Source organism: Camelus dromedarius, chromosome 24 (genome assembly GCF_036321535.1).
Source record: "Camelus dromedarius isolate mCamDro1 chromosome 24, mCamDro1.pat, whole genome shotgun sequence".
Lineage (NCBI taxonomy): Eukaryota > Metazoa > Chordata > Mammalia > Artiodactyla > Camelidae > Camelus > Camelus dromedarius.
Window position 1 is genome coordinate 992,974 of NC_087459.1, and position 20,874 is coordinate 1,013,847.

At 48.6% G+C, this 20,874-nt stretch overlaps 1 protein-coding gene across 4 annotated transcripts in view; it reads right to left on the reverse strand.

Annotated features, from left to right (window-relative positions):
- SNX29 (sorting nexin 29) overlaps nt 1-20,874 on the reverse strand; it is a 591,891-nt gene that overhangs the window by 81,119 nt on the left and 489,898 nt on the right. For all 4 annotated transcript variants that reach the window (XM_064478172.1, XM_010980034.3, XM_031433266.2 and 1 more), the window contains one exon: nt 2,965-3,105. In XM_064478172.1, coding sequence (XP_064334242.1) covers nt 2,965-3,105 — 141 coding nt within the window. The remainder of the gene's footprint in view (nt 1-2,964; nt 3,106-20,874) is intronic.

Below are 20,874 nucleotides of genomic sequence, written 5' to 3' on the forward strand. Positions count from 1 at the left end.
AAAAATACTCAGCCCAAAGTAGAGAACAACCTCCAAAGATGCCCTGAAAGTTATTCTACTCACTTCTGTAATTTAGATTTTTTGATTTTGTGCCAAGACCCAGTGAAGTAAAGAAAATTAAAGGGAAACCTCTCCATTTAATTTCTCCTTGTTTATTCATTAATTCTGGCCATGAGTATCTCTGGTGTGCCAGGTTCTATTCTAGGAGGTGGAGAGAGCAATGAACAGAAACAGACCCAGGCCCCGTTTCATGAGCTTCCACTCCAGTGCAGAGAGACAGATGCTACTCAAGTACACAAATAAGTCACTTCCACTCATGGTACGTGCTAGGAGATGTCAGGAAAAATGAAAACAGAGTCGGGCTAGAGAGTAGCATTAACAAGGGCAGACGCTTGGAAGGACCCTCTCGGAGGAGTGAAACTGAGCTGAGACCTCACGAGTCGCAGGAGCTGTCCACTCAGAAATCAGGAAAAAAGCTGTTTCAGGCAGAGGGAACAGCCAGTGCAAAGACTATGAGGCGAGAATGGCATGGAAGTCTTAGGTCAGTGTGGCTGGGTCTGCAGGGGGAGAGGAGTGGGGCACAGATCAGGGGACACCTCATAGGCCACAGTAGAGAGTCCTGAATTTAACTGGCACCACTGGTGGGTTTTACTTAACAGTGATCCCGTCTGATTGGTATCATACAAAACCTCACCACGGCTGCGGCGTGGGAATGGACTGTAGGCAGCGCAAGAATGGGAAAAGGCAGCCATGGAAGGTCTGATGCCAGAGATGACAATGGCTGGGTTAGGGTAACCTAAGCAGGGAGGGAGGGAGGCAGGTGAACTGGAACCACTAAAAAGACCACAGAAGTACAGTTTGGCTGCCACCCAGGACAGATCTGAGACTTTTTGGATGGGTCCCAAGATTTGTATGAGCCTGCAAGCCATTAGATTAAATCAGTATATAATAACCCCACACTTCTTTTCGTAAGAATTACTGTACTCCTTGAGTACAAGTGAGAATTCCTTAAACTACATTGTGAACAAGTGCAGAATTTCTAAGTCTTCTGCTTTATAAGCTTAATTCCACTTTTCTTTAACAGAAAAAAATGGAATGGCAGATTTATTCTGGACCTGAGATAAACCTGCTTTATAACTGTTTAAATCATGATCCAGCAGCCCTGATGTGATCAGACTTCTAATTCGGTTTACACACAGAAATCTCCGAACATGTAAGCTTAACAGTCAGTAACAGTCTTCTCTGTGGAATTCCAAGTGTCGGGAGTGGGCTATGGAAACTCTTGCTCTGGTTTTCTACAATAAAGACTGCAGGGATATAAAATAGATAAAACAACAAGGTCCTACTTCCAGCACAGGGAAGTATATTCAGTATCTTATAATAGCCTGTAATGAAAAAGAATCTGAACAGGAATATATACATATGTATGTATAACTGAATCACCATGCTGCACACCGGAAATTGACACAACGTTGTAAATTGACTATACTTCAATAAAAAAAAAATAAAGCTAAATTGAGAAAAACAAACAAAAGGACTACAAGGAAGCCTAGGCCAGGAGCCTCTGTGAGGGAAGAACTAGGAAAGCCATCGCTTGTGGAACCTGCGCAGGGCTTCGTCCATACGACAGTGCCGGGGCGCCACACTGCTTCCACACCTGCACCACCCCGAGGCTTGTTCAAGCCAGCGCGCAGGGCTCAGACCTGGAGCCGGGGGGGGGGGGGGGGGCAGGGGGGGGAGTGCAGGCTGCAGATCCGTGTGTCTATTAACCTCCAGGTGAGGCCGACGCAACTGCTCAGAGGCCACACTTTGAGAACCTCCGTCGTGGAAGGATGACTCCTGCACAAGGCCCGGCTTCTCCCATGTCCGGGGAAGGGTCAGCTTTACCTCCTCTGATTCAACTGTCTCTACCAAGCTGGTTCATGCGCTGAAAGTGACGAAGTGACCCTGTCTCCTACTTGACTCGGAGCCAAGGGCTCACCAGCTTGGCTGCATATTGGAATCACCTGGAGAGATTTTAAACCCTTCAGTGGCCAAGCCTGACTCCAGACCAATTAACTCAAAATGGGGGGGGTGGGGGGGGAGTGGGTAGGTTTCAGAGTTCTCACAGCTTCCCGAGTGATCCGAAGCACAGCCAAGGTGCAGCACTGCTGCAAACATGAAGGATGAAGAAGTCATGCCTACTGGCTGCAGCAGACAATGCCAGGCTTGGCTGTTGCCTTCAGTGACCCTGGCACGGAGACACTTAACTGGTGCTCAGTAAATGCCAGCCGAATGAATGAACGCTGATCGACTGGCAAGCTTGTGGAGGGGTGGCACCTCCTTTCTCCAGGATACTTGGATAACTATACAGAAACAAGCTAGGTCATTATCCATCATTAACCTTAATGAGGTTGTAACAGAAGGAGCTCCTCTGAGGAAGCTCTGCTTGGGAAGTAACTTCACATTCTTAAGTCCAAAAAAGTATCATGAAAGCTAAGGATGAAAACTAGAAAACATTTTTTTTCCCAGAACAGGAGTCAGCAAACTATGTCCCACAGGCCAAATCCAGCTGCTACCTCTTCTTATAAATAAAGTTTTATTGGCACACAGACATGCCCACGTGCGTCCACACTGTCTGTAGCTGCTACCACAACGGCGGAGATGTGTATTTTCAGCGGACGTGGTCAGGTCCATGAAAACAAAAATACTTACTCTCTGGCCCTTAAACAGAACAAGTGTGTGCCCTCCCCTAGATCCATGAGAACCCATACAAACAAAACATAACACGATCATCTACAGGTGGTGGGATTATGGGTGACTGTTTTTTTCCTTCCCGTTTTTTCTTATTTTAGCCAATCTGTTGAGTTATGAGTTTACAGGAGCACGTACGTTGAAATCACCACCTGAAAGAAGGGGAACTCGTCTGCCTTGATGCAGGCAGCAGTGCGCGGGCTGCGCGGCCTCCTGGGTGACGGGACCTACCTTGTTTCCAATGGCCTTCTTGGGTGGGAAGTTGTAGGCCCTCACTTGGGGGTACTTGTTCTGTAACTTGTGGTGTAAACCCCTGAACTCTGTGTACCGCCGGTAGATGTTCCACTCGTCGTCTTTTATCCGGATGTAGACCTTTCAGGAAAAGGAGAGAGAAAGAAAATGTCAACGTCTCTTGAACCTGTCATGACAGAGGAGTGGGATTCAGGCAACGCTCCACCCAGGAAACCAGCTCTGCGAGGGCAGGAGCCACATTCACCTCCTGAGCCTGGAGGCCCAGCGCCTAGCACAGAGCAGGGACTCAGTGTGCTCAGTGAACAAATGGGTACACAAGAGAAGGACTCCATCAGGCAGGCTACAGGAACAATGCGTTGTACATCGTGTTCCCAATATCAGCAGAGGCCGACAGCCCGATTAATCTCAGAGACGCATTTTTCATGCTTTTGTCACGTGCATATTGTAGCAGGGACGGCTTGCTGGCAAGAGGCCATTCATCCTCACTGGCTACGTGCCTCCTCGTCTGTAAAGTGGAGCTGACTCACAGCACCTCCTCCCCAGGTGGTGTGGTGGATGTTCGGACATGCAAGCCGTGAGGCCATGCCCGGGGTCACACAGACCACCACACGGAGGGTTGGAACTCAATCTGGGGAAGGAGGCAGGGAGAGGGCCAGAGTTGATCTCAGCCCAACTGGTTGGAAGGTCGCATCAAGATGGGATAAACACAACCCAGGCATAAGACTTCTTTATTTTAATCAAGCCGTAACTCTAATGAGAACATTCTGCAGATGCAAAATGTAAGGGTCGTTCCATTAGTGTTTTACAGGCCCTTACACCTTCCAGGGACACACGGCAACTACATCTCAAAGCCAAATAAAGAAATGGGAGAGAGAGCAATGCATTTTTAAAAATTACATGAGTCAAGAACAGCCCAGAGAGTAAAGTCTTCGATGATAAATAACTATTGTAATCTGCACTCACTGAACGTCAAGATACGTCTTAAAACCTCTTTTAAGTATAAAAGTAGGCATCTCTAATGTGAATGATAAATTCTGCCTCTACATAAAAACCACCCTGTATCCCCAGATGTGTGCATTTGAACTTTGGTAAGATGACTGTCAAGGTCTCTCATGATATTCTATGAACAAGGTGAAGGAAGGAGAATTTAAACCAAAGAAGTTCAATTAACGGATGGAAGTTTTCAGTGGAATTAGATGGAGAAATAGAGGCCTATCAAGTCTGTTAGAGGCCCCCAGGCGAAGAGAGACAGTAAATGTACTGGATGACAGATACCAAGTGATCTCAACTGGCCTGAGGGATGAGTCGAATGCAATAGGATGAAATTCAAAAAGATCAGTGTCAGATTTTACAAGACAATCCAAAAAACCAAATCTGTAAGTGTAAGATGGGGGAGATACGGCACAGCAACGGCCTGTGGGACACAGACGAAAGTTTTAATAAATTCAAGCTAAGTGAATAGTGCAAAAGGGCCAGCAAACAGCCCGTGTACTCTTTAGCCCTCATAAAAAGGTACATGGTAACTTCCAGAAAAAAAGGAGATGGCGAGTCTTGCTCTATTCTAAATTGACCTTACCAACTTAGGTTTTGGTTGCTACCTGTTAAAAGATGAACTGAAACACATTCAGATCACTTGCTTCTCAAAGTGTGGTCCACATACCAGCAGCATCGGCATCACGTGGTGAGATGGTATCAATGCAACATCTCAGGCTCCACTCAGAATCTGCATTTTAACCAGAACCCCAAGTGATTCATACACACCTTAAAGATTAAAAGCGCAGGCCTTGGGAGCTGATTTGCAACCAAATTAGCTGAAGGAAGATGGAAGACATTGGAGGAGGACAACCTGAGCCTTGAGATGCAGGAGGTAGAAATCTCTAAATTCCTGAAAAGGTTATAATAAGGAAGAGGAAAGACCAAGATGGTATGTTCTGGATGATTCCAGGAGGCAAACTTCTAGCAGATGGAAACTAGAGAAAGACAGATTTCATCAGGAAAGAACTTTATAGCAGCCAAAGCTGCCTAGAGAGGAAAAGGTATGTCTCAACAGAGTTCTTGGCACTGAGTGTCCAAGCAGCGGTAAGATACCTGATAGGACAGCTACTACAGTTACGCAAGGATCTGATTATCACACTGAAGGATACGTTAGATCCCAAAAGTGCCTACAAAGGCCTGGTTAGTTGTGGAGAACAGGGACTTCAGGCATTCAGTCTCCATACACTGAGACATGATGAATCAGTCTGCAGCACATCTGGGGCATTCTTTGCATCCTCCCAAGTCACAGCAAGTGCTAGCTGCCCATCCAGTATCCAATTCCCCCAATATTTCTGGGGATAGCAATGTGTTCAGGAAAAAAAAAAATGTCCAGCTACACATTCCTGTTTCCCTTACAGATAAGAGTGGCTAATGAGATGTAATCAAAAATCACTGTTTGGGGCTTCTAAGAAAGCTCTTTGGAGAGATCTGACTCAGCTGACAAGTGCCTTTTTACTTTTCTCCCCGTCTTTTTCTTTCTTTCTCAAATGCAGATGTGATGACTGGAGCTCCAACAGCCATATTATGATCATGAGGCAATCTTGAGAATGGAACTAAAAAGACAAAAAGGACTGTGGGTCTCTGATGACATTAGGGAGCCACCATACCAAACACCAGACTATCTATTCAAAACCTTTTTTTTTTTTTAACGAAAGAGAAATGTTGACCTCTAATTTGTTCAAGCTAATGTTTTAGAGGTCTTTGTAGTAGGGACTCTGATACGTCTTGAATGGACTGTATGCTTGCAGCATATTCTTACACAAGTCCAAACATCCCCTGGAGAGTAGCAAGTTCAAGTGCCTGTCTGATCATCATGCACAAGACTAATTATCTAGATTAAAGGAGGTAAACTATGGCCCAGTAGGTCAAATCCAGCCACATCTACTTGTTTACCTATGTTTATAGCTACTTTCATAATACAATGACAGAGTTTGAGTGGCTGCAAAAAAGACCATATAGCCTGCTAACTTGAAAATATTTACTTTCTGACCCCTGATTTAGATGATTCAGAGAGTCCTCATTACTGTTATTTTTCTACTGACATATCCAAACCTAGCGTGGAGAAGGGCAGTGCTTTCCAAACATTACTAGCCCTTGGGTAAGCAACATTAACCATTTGGGACCCAGGAATCCGTAGTGTTCCAAAGCTTTCCTGGTGGTTCTGATGAGGGGGTAGTATAGTCTGAATGTTTGTGTCCCCTCCCCAAGTTTATATGTTGAAATCTGAACCCCCAATGTGGTGGCATTAGGAAGTGATTAGGTCATGAGGGTGGAGCCCTCATGAATGGGGTTAGTGCCCTTATAAAAGGGAACCCAGAAAGCTCCCTCACCCCTTCCACCACGTGAGGACAGCGAGAACACAGCTGTCTGTGAGCCAGGAAGCAGCTTCTCACCAGACACCACATCTGCTGGTGCCTTGATCTTGGACTTCCCAGCACTGTGGGGAATAAATGTCTGTTGTTTAAGTCACTCAGTGTACAGCTGTTTGTTACAGCAACCCAAATGGACTAAAACAATGGGCAATTTGGGGAACCCCTGATGTAAACCAGATTATTCCACCTCTCTGACTATGCGTTTCCTTGTCGATAAAATGGAGCTGACTAACAGCACCTGCTCCCAGGGCAGTAGGGAGAGTCTTCAGGAACAGAATAAACCATGCGGCCATGTCTGGGATCACACAGACCACCACATGGAGGAGGTGCAAATTGATTTGGGGAACGAGGGAGAGGCCGGAGTTGAGATCAGCCCAACTGGATGGAAGGTGACATCAAGATGGGATAAGCACAACTGGGGCATAAAAGTTTTTTATTTTATTTTATTTTTTAAAAACTTTATTTTAATGAAGAGAACACTCTGGCAGTACAAAATAGGAGGGCTGTTTCATCACCTTTTACCAGCCCTAACACCGTCCAGGGACACACACTACTTCACAAGGGAAAACAGTGGGAGAGCAATCAATGCATGTTTTTAAAAATTACACAAGTTAATAACAGCCCAGAGAGCAAAACCTTCAAAGATAAATAGCTATTATAATCTGCAATTACTGAATGTCAATACACATCTTAAAAACCTCTAACATAACGATAAAAATTGGCAATTCTAATGTGAGTTATAAATTCTGATTCTACATCTTTCATAACACACTCAGGAGCCAAATCCTTCACTCCATGAAAGCACCGAGTCCCTCCTGCTTCTCCAGCGGCCCCTTCCTGGCTTTCCATGTGGACCCCTCCTCTCCTGCCCCTGCCCTAAAGGCGGGAATTGTCCTCTCCCCAACAGGAGCGTCCAGTCTCAGGTCTGTGCATTTCAGTTTTAGGTCAATGACTCTCAGATCCTTCTCTCTAGTCTGGACCTCTGATGTGAACTCTGGCCCAGACTTGATAAAACCCTTCCTGTCGAAATCTGTACTCAGGATCTGCACAGCAAGCCTGCTCCCCCTGGGACCTCGCTCCCTCGGTGAATGGACCTGAGCCAGAAACCTGGGCATCAGTGTCGACCACTGCTGTTCTTCAGCCCCCATCCAAGTACTGAACAGCAGGGCCTGCCAGGCCCACCTCCAGAGTCAGCCCCGTCCCTGCCTGGACCACTACAGCAGGCCTCCAGTTGCTCGTCTGGCCTCCCAATTTTCCCCATTCTATTCATTTTCTCCTCCCCTGTTCAAACTCTTTCAACTACTGTCTGTGAGGACGCTCATGCCAGAGACCGGGTCCTGGGGTCGGTACAGGGGGCAGCGTCTGTGGGCGCGGAAGGCGCCTGCGTCATGGCAACCATCTAACTTCAGGCTCCACCCCTTGCTTTGGTAAACCAGGATGGTGCCAATGGGCCTGCAGTCTTTTGAGTTCTTTAATTTCTTCAATTCTTAAAAATTCTTACAATGAAAACAATTCTTTAATTTCTTCAATTCTTAAAAATCTCTTGACAAGCAGGATGGTGCCAATTTGCCTGCATTCTTTAAAGACATCCTAAGAAAAAGTTCAGATCAAAGCAAATATCCTGTCCTAGAAAGAGCATCGCCCATTGGCCTTCCAGCTTTCTGCTGGTTGTATACCCTGCTATGGGGCACGGCAGCCATTCAAGAACTCAGAACCTCGAAATGCTAGGGTCAAATAGGACCTTGGAACCCATCAGTTCAACCCTTCCTTTTACAAGTCATAGGACTGCTATGTCAAGTACCCTCTTCTCATCCCATATCCTCCTTGATGTCTGGCTCCAGGGGACCCATGGCCTGGGGGAAGCCACCTGAGCTGAGAATATAAGTAAATGTGCCAGGGGGAGGGAAGACTATGGGCATGATGACTGGGGCAGGGAGGGAAGCAAGATCCTGGTGGCAGAGAGAGGAGGATCTGACATCATAAGAGTGTGAGCAGTAAGGAGCCACACTGCATGGAGCCCCCACTCCAACCCTGGCTCGGCTGTGTGCCAGCTGTGCACCCTGAGGGGGGTCACTTCACCTCTCTGTGCCTCTGCTTCCTGGTTTGGGAAATGAATATAATATTAACTCCTTCACTGGGTCTTGGGAGAATTATATGAGTTCACACATGGAATGGGCTTAGAACAGGGCCTATGTGATATTAGGCAAATTGCTTCTTTCTGAGTCTTTTAGTTTACTCATAAGAGAAATGGGCATAATCCAGAAAAAAAAAGATGCTTGAAAGGATTCATAAAATTGCCCCAAGAGTTAACTGCCCCTGTTGCTGTTGTCATCATCCCCAAAAGCATGAGATTCTGCAAACTGGAAGAAGCACTGCCACTGAAGCCACACCTGTCTTAGCTTTATGATCTCTACCAGAGGGTCTCTGCTTAGTAAAGAACAAGAACGCAGATTACCACTGAGCCTTAGACCCGGGGCTTAGGACAAATTGTGCTGTGGGTCATTAAAAATTTCATATAAAAATACAAATTATCACACCCCTCCCCTAAAAAGCTCCACAAACATGAATCCCAAAGCACGTTATTTCTCAGGAGTATGTGAAAGCAGCTCTGCCGCCCCCGAGACGGGATGCTGTGGCCCCTCTGGCCCCCATGGTGCTCCTGGGAGCACCCTGCTTCTTCCGGGCCTTGCTTCCTCGTGCATAAAATGCAGGGGCTGAACTAGATGGCCTCTGGGTCCCTTTACGGCCCTCCAGCTCTAGTCCTCTGAGTCCTCACGTGCCTCATAAATGCCAAGGACCACACTGGGCCTCTTCCACCCACGTTCCACTCCCATTTCATTGTGGAGACCAAGGTGCTCTTGGAATCAGGCAGGAGGTCTGACCTCAGCCTTGATGTAGGAGGAATTCATACCCAAGGGGAAAGGCAATGGCAGACCCACCCCTGGAGTGTCTTTCTTCAAAGCTCAGCTGTCTGAGAGTCGCCCAGCCAAGTGGGAGAGCAGGATCCTGGGAACAATGGGTGGTGAGAACTGATGCCCAAGGGGGATCCAAGAGGGTTCTAGGTACTTCCATCAAGTTTGCTGACTGTCCTGCCTGTGCCAGCATCATCAGGCTGAGGTCTTCCCAGAAGTGAAGAGTGGCCATCAGGCATTTCCCACATCAGCTTCTGTTCTAGCTGGAGGCCGCTAGATAACAAGGGGAGGGGAGATGGTCACAGAGGCCCTGTACTGACACACTTCCGGTCAAGCACCCCGTTCTCAGCACCTGCTGTTGTCTGGATGTTGATCAAACCCTGATCTCTCTGGTTAGCAGTCAATTGTGAAGCTTGATGAGAAATTCAGCAAGAGTCGAGTTACCCACTGCCAGCCCCAAGAGAGTAAAATGATACTTTTCAGAATCCCAACAAAATATAAATACCTTCACCACTAACACTTGCCACTTATGAAGCACCTACTGTGTGCTGGGTACTCCGCCAGGCCTCGCTTCTTGTCCTCACGTTAATCTGCAAGGCAGACAGTGTGAACTTGCCCCTTCTCCAGATGAAGACGTGGGCTCAAAGGAGGATGCCACTTGCCCTGGGGAGGTTGGGAGGTAGAGGCCTGAAGCCAGGCCTGATGTCCTAGGCCCAGCACTTTCTATCACAGCACACTGCTGCAGAAACCGAGGTTCCTGAGGGCCCAGGAACCCCAAGCCAGCCATGCTGGGCAGCTGGCAAGGAGGGTCCCTGCTCGATGGCCCTGAGGCCCAAATGCGCCTTTCCTGGGCAGATCACACATCCTTGGAACAGCCTCCTGGGTACCACATGCTCCAGCTGTGCCTTCTCACTTATATTTCTCCCTTCAGGAACCTAATGCCATTGAAATTGCCCACAATTACCTGAACAGTTCACCCTCAACAGCAATGCTTTTAGCATCTGAAATTGGGAAACTTCCTCTGCAAATTAAGTTGCCCTTGAATTATACTTAACCAGACTGTGCACATATTTCACTGAAGAGTCGAAAGGGCTTATGTCCAAAATTATTAGGTTTTTGTTCTTGTTTTGTTTTTTTGGTAAAGGGCTCCCCATTCCAAATTAAATGTGATAGGCCCCAATTCCTTCTGCTTGAGCCATAAAGATAATAATTCCTTGGAGGAATAAAAGCATTGACCTCTTCCAGCAGAATCAAGCTCCCTTTTAAAATAGGCAATAAAAGGACACTTCCAGTCCAATCTCCTCGACTCAGCAAAAGAAAGATAAAATAGGAGGGTAATATCTGTAATCAGGAATCGGCGCAAACCCTCTCTTCTCTATTTTCAGAGGAAATTTGAATTTTGAGGTTTCTTTTCCACTGGGGAAGAATGACCCCGGAAATGCCTGTAATAACACTGGGGTGAGGAGAGGTTAAGTCGGGGAGAAGGCAAAACCTCAGTGTGGATGCACTGAGGTTGGATCAAATTCTTGTGTAGACAGGGCCCCTGGGAAACACCCTCAGTGAGAAGATGGACACTCCCGTCCGCTCCCTGGGCCCCTCCCAGGCAGCGCCCCTCACCTGCTTGAACGTCATCTAACTGGGCTTGCAGAGTGCACTCCTTGGTGTCTGCTTCGCTTCGCTCTGTACTGGGGGCAAGGGGGGGGGTGTCTCCATGTGGTGTGGATGGCGCTCACATGTTCTTGTCCACTGCTGTGGAGTGGCCCCCGGTGCAGACACCCCACGGCTTATTTGCCTGCTGTGCTGGGATGGGCATTTGGGTTGTTTCCAACTGGGGCTGTTATGGGTAAGGAGCTATGGGCCATCATGCCCTTGGCTTTTGCACTCAGTTCTTTGCAGATTATAGATCTAAATGTGAAAGGTAAAATCAGAAAGCTACTAGGAGAGAACCTAGAAGGCTATCTTCATGACCTTTGGGGTGGGCAAGGATTCTTACCCAAAGCGCAGGAGGACACAGGAGACTTCTGGGTGCTGGAAATGTCCTACATCTCTGGGCAGTGGTCACACAGATATATATAGAATTAAAAATTAACTGAACTATACATTTAAGATTTCTGCATCTGATATTTACATTAAGCCTAGATTTAAAAGTAAGTGAAAAAAAAAAAAGCCACACCTAGAACTCTCCTCCAGAGAGTGAGCTTCTACCCTAAGTTACGACTGGAGGACATCTAAACTAGACTGTGAGCGTCCACATGGGTCTGACACACAGTCAGATGTCAGTGTTGACAGGGGTGAGGGGCCCAGGGACTGGACTCTGGCCTCAGAGAGACCTGGGTTTGAATTCCACCTCTATCTTTTGCTCGCCAAGCAATCCTGGGTAAGTTAATTTCCCTCCTCAAGCTTCGATTCTCCATATAAATATATAGATGAAAGGAGGGAGCAGGCGGAGAGGGAAGAAAGGGAGGAAGAGAATGAAGATTTACGGGCTGGCTTTCAGTGGGCTGAAGTCCCAGATCTGCCGTCAGGGTCTGCCGAGCACAGATACAGGCTTTTTGGCCAGTTGCGCCCTGGATCTTAGGCAGGACCGAGCCCTGTCCTGCAAGAGGCAGAATGGCCCAGAGAAATGGCATGGATTGTACAGGGAAAGAGGTCTGGGTTCCAATACTCCAACCTCAAGACTCAGCTTCTCAATCCGTAAAATGGGGACAAGACCAGCTTTGTCGGGTGGTTGTGAGCCACCGTGCCTGGCAGGCAGGAAGCAGTGGCAGCTGTTAATATTATAGCCCCATCACCTTCATCGTCATCTGCCTTTGTGTACATGAACTTCCCTATTACAGAATTAGGGGTAATTATAGGATGTGCAATCACGAAATTAAAGCAGGTAATTACCATGCCTAATTAATTGTCAAATGCTAGGCAGGCGAGGGAACACAAACATAACACACAGTCTGTGGGCTGGGCAGTTAAGCATCCCCTCTGCTTCCAAAAACTTGTCAACAGAAACAGCGGAGTTCGGTAAATGACCTTCTCCGGTGGGTTTTCAAGTATGTAAACGAAACCTGGGACGTGCTGCTGGGGCGTCTGACTCAGAGTGAGCTCGATACCCGGGCATTCATACAGCCCCCGTCGCACAAGCGCCATGGTTCCCGGGCGAGAGTGCTATTTTCGGACAGGGACCTCAAAGGAGGTACGTGCCAGATGCTCCTAACCTCTGCAAGAACCAGACCCCACAGAGAAACCTGCCACTGTGAATGCAGCAAGAACCCGGGAATAAATGCGCATCCACACACCGCTTGTTTGTCAGGCTGCCGGGCTTCCTTCAGAGTAGATGAAATGTCTGCCTCTCCACTTCCAGCTGCTTCTTATTATCCAGACTCCTCCACCTCAGACCCAAACCTTTTTTATGCACATTATGATATCCAACAGTGGAAGTTAAGCCGTACGAACGTCCTCGGATTTACAGATGGGGTACTACTTAGTGGCGCCGATCACATGCTAGACGTTTTACTTAGCGTTTGCAATGGAGCCCTGCCATTTTTTACGCCTAAAAACAGAGTCTTGGAGCAACTAAGCAACGGGTCCAATATGACCCAGGGGGTGAGGGGCAGAACAAGAGCTGGGCCTTAGCTGACGCTACCTCCAAAGACCGCACGGTGTCCACCCCGGAGAAAAGCAAGCTCTGTGAACTGCACACTCCACGCCCTCCACGCAGATTTGTTAAACGCAGACAGCCAGATGACATCAGGAGAACAAAGATTCTTTTAAAAAATGGCTTTAGGTTCCTAATTCATTTTGCTTCCTTAATATCCAAGGAATGAAATGATTTGTGTTTTGGTTGGCGGCCTGTGTTAATGGATCCCAACAAAACTTTCCTCTTAATGAAATGGCTTCATGTGTTATTAACTGTAAGTGTCCTCGCTGCTAGAACAAAATGCCTGAATTGCTGTATGACCACGCTGATGGAGTGATATTATTGCAGTCAAACGCCGAGAGTAAGATGGATAACTTGGAGAAAAATGACTTTATGGTTCACTGGGTTATGTAAATGAGGCAGACTTGTAAAGGCGGAAATGCACTATTTACTAAGAATTGCCAGCACCATCCCGCATTCCTTTTAAAAAAGGATAGCATTTGAGCAGCTTAGGAGTGCAGCAGACCCAGCCCAGTCTCTGCTCCACCTGCAGCGGTGACACTACAGTAATCACCTCATGCTGGCTGACAAGCAGACCTTCTGTTTCAGGGAACAGATCACGGTGCACAGGGCATGTTCCCTGGACATCTGACCCCAATCTCACACTCTGAAAGTGGCATGGCCAGCAGTACCCAAAGACTACCCTGTGAAGAAGACGACACTTGACTCGTTATGCAGATGATGAGAGCTGGACACTGGGTTCAGGGCATCTTCTCTTCCTTTGAGACCCTGCTCAGGGCAGCTGTCTTCTCTCCCCCAGCACCTCCAGCCCTCAGTCAGAACTGGGTGTTCCCTCCGTGGAGTAACCAGGGGTGCCTCTTATGTATGATGCTGCCTCTCAAGTTCAGGGCTGGGCTCCAGGGATACCACGGAGAACAGAACCAGACATAACCGTGCCCTCCCGGAGCGTTTACACAAATAATCTCACATGTGGACACATGTCACGTGGATAAGGAGCTGCAAGGAAAGGAACATGGTTCTTGCAGCTGTGCTAGGCCTGGGGATGGCCATGTAGGGATGTTCTGATCTGGAACAAAAACAATGAGTCAGAATGGACCAGGTATGGAAGGGAAACAGCTGTGGGGCAAAGGGCAGGGCACGTTCAGAGGCCAACTTATGGCAGGAGAAGCGTGGAACAGGAGAGAACTGAAAGCAGGCCAGGCAGCAGGTGCAGGAGAACAAGATGGATACGAGAGGATGCTGGCGGTCGGTACAGCTGAGTTCAGAAGTCACAGGTTAAAAAAGGGGGTGGAGCCCCAGGGAACTGCTGTTGCCATTCCTTCTGTCTAGAATGCTTGTCCCCTCACTCCCTCAGACATCTGAACTGACGGCCACTCCTGCTCTCCAGCACCAACCACTACGGGCACACAAGGTATCTGCCTCTTTATTTGTTTATTGTTTGGCTCTTCAAGCCAGAAGAATCTGGTTGATTTTGTCCACTGCTGTATCCCCTGCCCCAGCACAAAGGAGGCCCTAAATGTACATTCGTGGACATAAATAAATTTTGGGTGGGTGGACGAAAGGACAGGTCAGGGTGGACACAGGTGCTGGGCTCAGATGTCGGTTAGAGCACTGCCAAGCTCAGTCCCACAAAAGCAGGATGTCTGTCACCTCCTGCATCTGTGCAGGTGCTCGACCAACCTGCGTCCAGTACACGGAGCAGGGGCTGCTCAGAGCACAGGACTGTCATCTACTTCTAGCGGGTTTGGAGAGCGGATACAGGTCTCCACTTTAATGAACAACAGCCATCTACATAAAAGTGAGTGCTCTTCTGCTAATTTAGATTACTGTAAGAGGAAACTTTCTTTTTAACACTACAGTCCGTGAACCACAGTTGGCCTGTCCACTTGTGCTTTTATTTGCCATCCTAGCTCACAGACGCTGCGCCGCTGGTCCCACGCAGAGCTAGTTAAAAGGGGAGCAAACACTGGCGCCCAGGTCTGCAATCTTCCCATTACCGACTAAGCTGGCAAAAAAGGACTCGCTGAGTTCCTGGCCCTGGAATCTACCTTCTGACTCTAAAATAAAGCCTCTAACTAGGTAAGTCATGGGAAGACCACTTCCAGTGAAGGTCAGATGTAGATGGACCCTCACAGAGGACCCATGGGGACAGTTTCCACTTCGTGTCACATCTGCTATATTAACAGACCTTCCAACCCCCTCAGGTCCGCTGAGGACCCTCTGCTCTGCCAGACGCCCGCTGCAGCCCCTTCAGTCCCAACCACTGGTAGCTCCGGCCTGGGCCAGAGAACTGAGGAGGAGACGAGCGTGAAGTTGCCTGTTCTCTGGGATTCACGGTTGCTGACCCCGCTTCTCCAGGCAGAACCGTCCCCTGGTGGGGCAGTCATCTGCCCTCTCAGGAGAGATGGAGACCAGAGGGAAGGCAGAGAGTCACCCTCCCGAGACCCCTGGACTTGGGGGCAGCCGCTTCCAGCAACAGCAACTGTGAGTTCTCCCCTGTGCTGTATGTCTCCGCCGCGATCCCTACACTGTTGGCCAAGTCTTATTAAAAGCTCTAGCCTGGTCTCTGTTGTGCTTGGGGACATAAGGAACAGGCCCAGCCACACCCCACCCCCAGCCAGAGGGACAGTGACTGCAGTGGGCAGCTGTGCCCAGGAGCCCGGCCACCTAGTGAGGGTCATCTTCAGCCCTGGCAGCCACATCGGGGGCCACAGAGAAAACCACAAGAGGCAGGTCCCTGAGTGCATGTGAGACAGTTCCCAGCAAACTCAGAACTAGCTGGAGCCACTGTGATGAGAGCTAATTTCCAGCAATCAAGCTGCTGGGGGCTCCAATGATCATGTTTGGGGAATTTGGGAAGAAAATACGACTTCATCCTGCAGTCACGTTCTGCAGTCTGGTTATCCGAGTCACGCACATCATGCCGTCTTGGCCGTGTGCACTGCAATGGACGCTCACTGGCTAAAAGCTGGTTACTCTGTGGCACTGAAATTACAAACAGAGATTTAGACTCATTGAAAAAGTAGTGAAGTCTTCTGCTTCTCTCTTCATGGATACAAATACCAGCCAAGCCTTCTGGGGTAGGGGGAAGGGAGAGCGGAAGCTCGACATCTGTTTACTCTGAAATAATTTAACTTAGGGACCACTTACGACATGTGAGTACGATTCTAACCACGTGTGTATGTGTGCAATTACATCACCGGAAATAAGACCAGAAGGATCCAAATCAAGATGTTAACAGCGGTTATTTTGGAGCCTTGCTAGATTTTTATTACCTTTATGGTTTTCCTGGTTTTCCAAATTTCTTCTTTCTATTGAATGTTGACTTTGATCACCAAAAAATAAAACGCTATATTTCAAGCAAGCGGAACTCTGATGAGCTCTGTGAAGACAACACATAGCTCACGCTCCCTCTTCTCTCCAAACACAACTGGATAAATGCTCAGATTCAGAGTTATTTTGAAACACATGGCCACATCTGAAAACCAAAGGACTGTATCTGTCACTGAGGAGGAAACCTCCATGAGTGAAGCAGGGTCCCAACCCAGGCTGCAGGGCCAGGGCATGAGAGCTCACTGGGGACTGGGGGCCAGATCTGTCACACTTATCTCCACACCTGCCTGAGTTCTTCCGATGTAACGCAATTTAAAGGCGAGTGCTCTTGGAAGATCTGATGTTCCCAATTGCTTCTCAGCCCCAGACAGCTGCGATATGCCTGTGATGGATGGGAAGTTATCTTTCCCTCTGTATCCCCAGAGCTAAAGCCTTTGAGAAAGCGGCTGGTGTGGGAAGTAAGTTTTTGAAAACAGAGTAAGTCTCTTTGCCTCAGAGAGAAGGGTCCTGGTGAGAACTTGCTTCTATTCGCTTGAGTGGGAAACCAACCCTGCCTCTAACTCTCATCACAGTAATAAAAAGAAGCAAAACCACGGCTGACGATTCCGTGTAAGCTGAGGCACATACACACAGGCACTGAACCTACTTCAGTTCAGCCAGTGTTTACTGAGCGCCTAAGCGCCCGGGCCTGCGCCAGCTGCAAGGAGCCAGGCAGAGGAGGACCAGCAGTTTGGAGCAGTGATTATGCGGACTGGACTCCAAATCTTGATTCACCTTCTTTATTACCTGTGAACTTCAGTGATTTACCCAGCCTCTCCATGTGCCTTAATTTCTTAATGTGAAATGAGGGTAATTTTAGCACTGACCTTCTAGGATTCTGTGTAAGATCAGCTTACTTTGCTGGGCATGTGAGTTTTCAACAAAAGTTAGCTATTATTAGCCAAAGCTATGGCCTGCTCTAAAAAAGTTCACACATTAGTGAGGCAGACAGATAAATAAAGGACAAAAACTATAGTCTGCTGGAGCAAGTGCTGTGACAGAGGGAGGCCAGGAGACAAGGAGCAGCAGCACGGATGCAGTGTGGAGGCCATCAAGGGAGGCCTCCTGGAGGAGGTGATGTCTAAGCAAAGCCTTGAAGGGTGAGGAGGAGCTGACCAGGGTGAAGGGAAGGACGAAAGAGGGCAGTCCAGGTCATAGCTGCAGGAAGTTTCTACTTCGCTTGATTCTGCTGAGACCTTTCCAAATCCAATGTTCTTAATAAGAATAGAAAAACAGTAAAAAATGAAATCGTTATACAAGAATTTGGCATCCGAACAAGAAGTTCACTCAACTCTGAAGATACCAAGGACATGGCTACCCTCAAAAGATACGTTTCATGGCTTCCCCTTCTGAATGAAGAGTTTCAGACACATCAGGAGCATTAGGCTGCATTCGGCCTCCAAAGGCCTGGGCTGTGTGACTGGTACAGTTCAGGCAAACAGCTCTTGCGGAAACGAATGGCCAGGGAGGCAATAATTCAGCAAGGATGGCCGTTAGAGTGTCACCTTCTAATGTGAGTATTAAGTGACCTCCTCCTCCCTCTGCTGCTAATTGTCCTTTAAGGAACTGGAGCTGCTCTCCACGTGAAGGTCTCCATGGCGCTGCTCCATCTCACCTGCTTCTGCTCCCGGCGCACTGATCCCCACCAGGAGCCAGGTTTCCTGCCTGCAGGGAAACCTGTGAGCCAGTCTAATGCTGTCCCTGGCCCTTCTCTTCCCAGTCAAGGGGCTTTGACTGCCAGGAAGAAAAACCAATTCATGATGGCTTCAGGGAAACGGGGACTTACTGGGAGGTTACAAGAGTGTCTCAGACAACCAAGGGTGAGAAGTGTTGCCGAGCGGCTGGACCAGGGGACTGAAAATCATCCAGAGCTGGGGCGGGGAGCCGTGTCGGGGCGGGGAACTGCGCCCCCCACACTGCCCTCTCTCAGCATGCTTGCTTTCTCTACTTTTTGAGCTCACGGCCCAAACAAGACATCCCTCAAACCCAGCCCCATATACGTTCAGAGTGACCCAGTCAGTGCTCACCCAATCCCAAACGTTCCAAGAGAGAACCTGTTAACACTGGGTATCTCTGCCTGGTATCTATCCCCCTTCCTTCCAACAGCAGCACCTTAATTCTCCTTTAGGGACCCACTCTCTACCCAACCTCAGTCCCTGTGCCTTCTGTGGATCCCACTCCAGCTTACCCTAGATGCAAGCATGAGATCAAGCTCTGACCAATCAAAGCCCTGGGGGCACCACAGTAAGGGCATTTCATCCAAGCCAGATCAATCAGGAGCTTGTATGACTGGGAAAGAGGTGATGGTTTTTTAAAATTTATGTTTGACCTGTGAGAATGTGAGCTCAGAGCTGTTGAAGACACCACTAGCAGAAAATAAAGCCAAAAGAGAGAGGGAGGAAGGCAGGGAAGGGAAGGTGGAGGAGGAGGAGGAGGATGGAGAAAAAAGTAGGGAGGGAGAGGGACTAAGTCCCTGGATCAAGCTGCACCTGAACTCATTAGTTACTGAAGTCAATAAATTCTGTTTGGTTTAAGTGAGTCTAAGATAACGCTTTTGCCACTTGCGATCAAAAGAACTCAGACCAAAAGGGAATGTGGCTAGGCCAGTATCTGGATGGTTTTCCCCTGGGTGAGTGTCCACTCCAGGCCATGGCAAGGGTCCACCTCTGTGCGTGTGTGCAGTGTGTAGGTGGGAGGAGGGGAGCAATTCTCAGAGAAGCAGAAGACCAGGAGAGCCCCTCAAAGGACCCCTCCTCCCTGGGGGCCTTTAACTCATTCACACAACGTAAAGCTTCTGCTTTTTTTCTGGAGCCAAGATTACAAATACTTGCCCTCTCAGTCTAGAGCCAGGGCAAGCGGTGACTGTCCAACAAAAAAGTGTGGATAATATAAGACTCCCCAATTAGAACTGATTCTTAACCAAACAGTCAGATCCTTCCCAGACAGTCGCTGAAGCAAGACTGTAGGGGATTTTTGACGAGCACGTCAAGACCAGATTTCTCCTCTTCCTGTGAACTTACTCAAAGTCTGAGCCTGGGTTTCTTCAGAATGCCCCGGCATCCTTGTCTGGGCATCATGGAAATCCATCCCCCTCTGAAATGCGTTCAGGAGGCCTCAGTTAAATAACATCAGAAAGACGGCGTAAAGCTTGGGCAGGGACGCTGCCCGCTGCCAGCTCAGCTCCATGCAGACCCCCGGAGGGAGCTCGGCAGGTGCGCCCCCTACGTGCGTGAGCGTTTCTCCGCGTGCTATCGGGAGCCTAAGGCGAAGTCGCCGAAGCTCTCCCCAAAACATCCCAAAGCAACCCAGATGCGTGCTCCTTTTTACACAGCTGCAAGCCTCTGCTTACAGTCTTTAATCTTCCTCTTTGAAAAGCATCCAATTTAAGAATTTCTGCAGTAATCATTTCAGAATAATGAAAAACAAACAGAACAATAGAACGTTTCAGATGTGACAATGAGAACTCTGTGCACCTCTCTCTAAAGTTCGCTTAAAGAGACGTATTAGTCATTAGGAAGAACCCTCTTTTATCCCCGCCCCCACACAACCAAACTTTGCCTCCTTGCAGACCACAAACACCGTCACACACTAACTTGGTCCATGCGCTTCCTTACAGTGATGTCAATAAGACAGCATTTCCTTTGTGGATGGGGCTGGGGTGAACATCTGGGAGCACTGGGATGTACTGCTGCTCGGGAAGGGGAAGAAAAGAGGGAAAAAGCCTTGCCTGGCAACTCAGCTTCCTGTCGACTAAAGTTGGCGGCACAAGGGCAAAGGGTTTGTCACAATCTGCTCTGGCAATGTGATTCAGACATTCCTTTGGCCCCCAGATGCACAAAGCATCTTCTCTAGATGCCTTTGGCAGAAGGATGAGGAAGGTCCCCTGCCTGCTACGAGTTCCTATGCAGGGGGGCTTGGAGCCATTCGCATCTACCCAGCCATGTTTCCCTGCAGGCTAGGCCTTGGACTCCCTCCCCCTTTCCCAGGTCATAGAATCCCTGAAATAACTCATCAATAATAACTCATCTGTGGATTCTTTCCTGAAAAAAGCCGATCACACACACTCCACTAAGTGCACATACACACACATGCATGCCCCATGGGGTGTACACACACACACACACACACACACACACGGCCCCACCAGCTACACACACTTTTACAAAACATTCCAGAGCGTTCAAGACAGTCTTGGGGGCCCATTCAGCTACCATGTGAGGTCTAGGAACTGGAATTCCTGAGTATTCCCCCCAAGACCCGCTGCTGCAGCGCCCCCTGTGGGCCAGCTCAGTGCATCCACACGTTCACTCGCCCTGAGGCAACCCTGCAGGCCAGTGTCACACATCTATTTGTGAGATGGGGACTCACATCCTCTGAGAGGTGAGTGGGCACTTCTGGTTCCAAAAGGGTCCAAATAAGACCCCACAGCTTGCTTCTAGGAAATCCTCATGCTTCAGCTCCTAGCCGCCCACCCAAGCCCTCCCCCTGTGGTGCCAGACAAGATGTGCAGAGGAGGCAGCGGAGTGAAGGCCTGTGCCCCAAACCT